General features: G+C 40.5%; 1 protein-coding gene across 1 annotated transcript; it reads right to left on the bottom strand.

Annotated features, from left to right (window-relative positions):
• Positions 1-3,466: 3,466 nt before the first annotated feature.
• Positions 3,467-4,162, bottom strand: LOC109237594. The gene has a single exon (XM_019403910.1). The coding sequence runs from the start codon at positions 4,160-4,162 to the stop codon at positions 3,467-3,469; it is 696 nt and encodes a 231-aa protein (XP_019259455.1).
• Between the last annotated feature and the right edge of the window lie 623 nt (positions 4,163-4,785).

Raw genomic sequence — 4,785 nt, 5'->3', positions numbered from 1 at the left:
GTCTTTTGATTGATTTGGGCTGTGAGGTTGAGTGAAAAGAGAGAGGAAGGGAAAGAGAGGCGGAAAGGCTCGGGGGAATTGATTTTAGGGCTAGGGGGTCTGGGAGGTGATCTCTAAGGATAAACTTGAGAGACGAGATCTGGGCCATTGGATCTGATGATCAATGGCCCTTATACTTCGGGCATTTAAGTTTTTGAAGAGGAATTTTGGTGGATGTCAGATTATAGAGTTTTGACGGTGGAGATGAGATCTCCGGGCGAGTGTTTAAAAATTAAAAGAAAACGGTGATTAAATGTAGATTGTTGATCAAATAGACTAACGGTTCATATGCATGTGTGTTTCTTGTGTCAGTGAGACTGGAGAGCTTACGTGGCGAATTTCTATTAGTTCTCACGGGTTAGGGCGGATTTCCAAAGTGGAATAGAGGGTCTTTTGGACTGGGTCAGATGGGATAATTGGGCATGGGTATTTGGGATGAAATTGATTTAATGAATATAGCCACTTTGTATTTAATTAAGAAATAGTAATTGTATCTTTTAGTTTTTAACCCTTTTAAAATTAATTTAATTAAACTTAATTGATTTCTAATAAAATATAGTAAAATTATAATTATCAAATACACAACAAACTATTGTAATTAATTATTTATAAATTCTTCATTTCTAAATTATAACACTAGTTTTGAATTATGAACACGACAATCTTATTAATCAAAATTTGACAAGTAATTCGTAAATTAATTATAAAACATCTATTGTGTATATAAAAAATTATTTTAATAGTATTAAAATATTAAGTATATTTGTAATTACATAATTCTAATGCTTGGTTAGTAATTCAAACCTAATACTTAATTAATTTGTAAGAATAGGTAATTATTGATAGAAAATACTTTTAAAATATTCATTGTAAATATTTTAGTATAGTAAATCAATTTTAAAAGGTAGGGTCAAATTTATCGTCAACAGTTGCTCCTCTTTGACCGGAGACGATGAAAGAGTTTTCTGGCAAAGAAATTGAACCAAAGCTAATTTTATCCCAACTTTAGGCATACACTACAGGAATAGCACGAAGACTATGAGTTGCAGGATTGGAAGTTAATGAAGATTCTGGGAGGATATTAGGAAGATTTTGGGAAGTTGGGGCTGAATTCTAGCTTTGAAACTTATATATGTGGGGCTTAATGAGGATCAGGCCTCATGTAGTTCTGGAGTGATGATTTTGAGGAAGCGATACTCGCAAGAATTGCCCCAATGCGGTGAGACGGAGGATTGGGCACTCAGGATAGCTTGAATTTTGCGGCTTGACTTGAAGGATTCAAAAGATTTGGAGTTCCACTAGTTGTTTTGTGCCTGAACATGGATCCTTGACCCGCTAATGAGTTTGTTGTTCTTCATAGCATTGTAGTTTTGTCTGCCGCTTAGAAAGAGTTCCACGTTGCGATATTTGTTCCTGCAAAAAATGAAATACACACATACCCATATATTGCAATGCAAAATATATTAGATTTGATGTAAATGATGTAGGAATGATGAGTTCGGGCTGCCGGCGAGCCGCTATTTAGGATCGGGATGATGGAATACTTGAACTTGACTCGGTTTGTTAGTCGGGCTATGTACCATTTCGCAGCTGCCGGAGCATTGAAAAGTGTCTCCACTTGTTGGGAGAGCTTTGCACTTAGAAATATCTTCGCTTGTTGGGAGAGCTCAATTTATAGAGTGGGTCTCCGCTTGTTGGGAGGCTTTTCACCGAAATGTAAAGTAATCTTCGCTTGGGAGCGATCTTCTTAAAACGTAATCATGCATGAAGCTGCATGGGCAAAATATCAAAATATTCAAGGTAATAGCAAAGGAAAAGAAAAGCATGCCCAAGAGATACTCTTTACTCTTTAGCTAATTGCGGACATCGATTGGCAAAACGTCGATGATGAGGTTTACGACTGTCTCTTTTGGTCTCCGTTGTGACGGAGTAGCGGTGCAGATTGTTCCATTGGCGGAATGAACAGTTTGCTATATACAAGGCTTCAATAGGTGAAGCTAATGTTTGATTTGTACAGGGAGCTCCGGTCGATTGAGTTAACGATTTGCTATATACAGGTCTTCAATTAGTGAAGTCGACGACTCATTTTCTACAAGGTGATCCGATTGGTTAAGCAGACGGTTTGCTATATACAGGGCTTCAATTGGTGAAGCCGATGACTCATTGCTATATACAGGGTGCCTTTTCCGTATTAGTGGTCAGACTCTGAGGTACCTGCAAAGGATTCAAGGATTAGCTTTTGTTATACTAGAAAAATTTAAGCAAAGGTTAAAGGGTGATAATCTTGGGGAAGTGGCGGATCCGTCATTTTCCCAAGTGTGGTCCCACCACTTCCTTACTTCCTATTGACCCTGCACTCAATGAAAATTTCTCAGTTGGAGCGGGTAGGGGGAGAGGGGATTTTGTTTGTGTCGACCATAGTGTCAGTTTCTCCCCGACCTTTGATATGGTTACTCCACGAAGTTCGGTAGGTGGAACAATTTACTGTATGTTTAGAAAACAATTTTGAAAAGCTTTGATTTAAGACAAATCATCGTTCCAGATTATGACATGCTACAAAAGGTTCTCCAAACGCGAGTGTCACTTCTTGAAAACTCCATCCTGTTGATGTCGATTTTTCGTGATGCTTTGACAACACGGTTGCTTGCCGTTGCGACTGGATCCTAATTCAAACTAATGCATTACAAAGGTTTTTCTTAAGGTTATGACCGAACCCTTTCAGGTTGCCTACGTATCCAAAACAAAACCAGGTCTGAACGTAGTTCGTGGATGATGATAGAACTAAGATGAAGATGACCGAGCCTGACTCAGGCAGCCTACGTATACAAATGGAATCAGGTCAAGATGTAGTTCAATTACAATAGATGCAAAATGATGAGATTAAGAATGATATGGCCGAGTCTGACTTAGACTGCCTACGTATCCAAATGGAATCAGGCCAGAACGTTGTTCAACTACAAAGACGGATGAATTCAATGAGGATTGCCTACGCATTCCTCCCTGAGGAATTAAGTCGGCGTAGTTCCAGAGCAACATACAAAAATTATGTTTGGATTTTCTATTACAAAAGAAAGGAGGGAGAGGAACTGAACCCTACGTGGGTTGCCTACGTATCCCTCCGTGGGAAGTCAGGTTAAACGTAGTTCTGTCACAGCAAAACCTAACTCTATTTCTCTTCAAACATAGTATCTTTTGATTACGTTTGAGTTGATGGTCTTCATGTTGATTCTTCTATCCATTACTACCAAGTTTAGAAGTCTACTCGACAACACTCGGTGAACCAGGTAAGGACCTTGCCAGTTTGGTACGAACTTTCCTTTAGCTTCTTCCTGGTGGGGAAAGATTTTCATCAGGACCAACTAGCCCGTGTGAACTGGCGAGGCTTTACCCTTTTGTTAAATGCACTGGCCATCCTGTTCTAATATAGCTAACCGTGGCATACTGCATCCATTCTCTTTTCGTCGATGAGCATGACTTGCTGCTGTCTGACCTGTATCCACTTTGCATCATCCAACTTCGCCTCTTGAATGACTCTCAAAGATGGTATCTCGACCTCTACGGGTATCACAGCTTCATTGCTGTATACTAACATATACGGCGTTGCCCCGGTGGATGTTCTCATGGTTTTCGGATAACCTAGTAAGGCGAAGGACAGTTTCTCGTGCCATTGCCTATGATATTCCATTATCTTTCGCAGGATCCTCTTGGTATTCTTGTTGGCTGCCTTGACTGCCCCATTCATTTGCGATCTGTAAGCTGTGGATTTACGGTAGACGATCCTAAATTTCTCGCACATTTCTCTCATAAGGTCGCTATTGAAGTTAACAGCGTTGTCGTTGGTGATTGACTCTGGTATCCAAAATTGGCAAACGATGTTGTTTCGGACAAAATCCACCACTACCTTCTTTGTGACGGCCTTGTAGGTTGATGCTTTGACCCATTTGGTGAAGTAGTTGATTGATACCAAGATGAAGCGTTGCCCATTTGATGTAGCAGGCTTTATAGGTCCAATCACATCCACGCCACAAGCGGGGAACGACCAGGGTGAACCCATCACATTTAACTCATTCGGCAGAACCCGGATGAAATCCCCGTGAATCTGGCACTGGACACTTTTGTACATAGTTGATACTATCACTTTCCATAGTCATCTAAAAGTATCAAGCTCTCAAGATCTTCTTGGCTAATGTGAACCCGTTCATGTGGGGTCTGCATATTCCCGCATGTATTTCTTCCAATAACCTGATCCTATCGGCGGCATCTACACATCTCAACAAACCCAATTCTGGGGTCCTTTTGTATAGGACTTCCCCATTAAGGAAAAGGTGATTCGCCAACCTCCTGAGGGTTTGCTTCTGAATATTAGTAGCATTATCCGGGTACTCTCTGGTTGGAAGGAATCTCCTGATGTCGTGGCATAATGTTTTACCATCAGGCTCTTCATCTACATAGAAGAAATAGGGTCGTCATGGCCCTCAAGTAGGTGGCACCGGCATTTTGAGACCGAACGACATGACTTTATAGCTGTAAACTGCCCAAGATGTGGTGAAGGTTGTCTTTTATGCATCTTCCTCATGCATCAAGATCTAGTGGTATCTAGCGAAACAATCCACGGCGATTGCAATTCATGCTTCGCCTAATTGTCGATGAGGATGTGGATATTTGGAAAATGGAAGTCATCCTTTGGGCTATCTTTGTTGAGCTTTTGGTAATCCATGCATATCCCTGTCTTCCCGTCTTTCTTGT

The sequence above is a fragment of the Nicotiana attenuata genome, unplaced genomic scaffold (genome assembly GCF_001879085.1).
Source record: "Nicotiana attenuata strain UT unplaced genomic scaffold, NIATTr2, whole genome shotgun sequence".
In the NCBI taxonomy this organism is placed as follows: domain Eukaryota; kingdom Viridiplantae; phylum Streptophyta; class Magnoliopsida; order Solanales; family Solanaceae; genus Nicotiana; species Nicotiana attenuata.
This window is presented reverse-complemented; position numbering and strand designations above follow the sequence as displayed.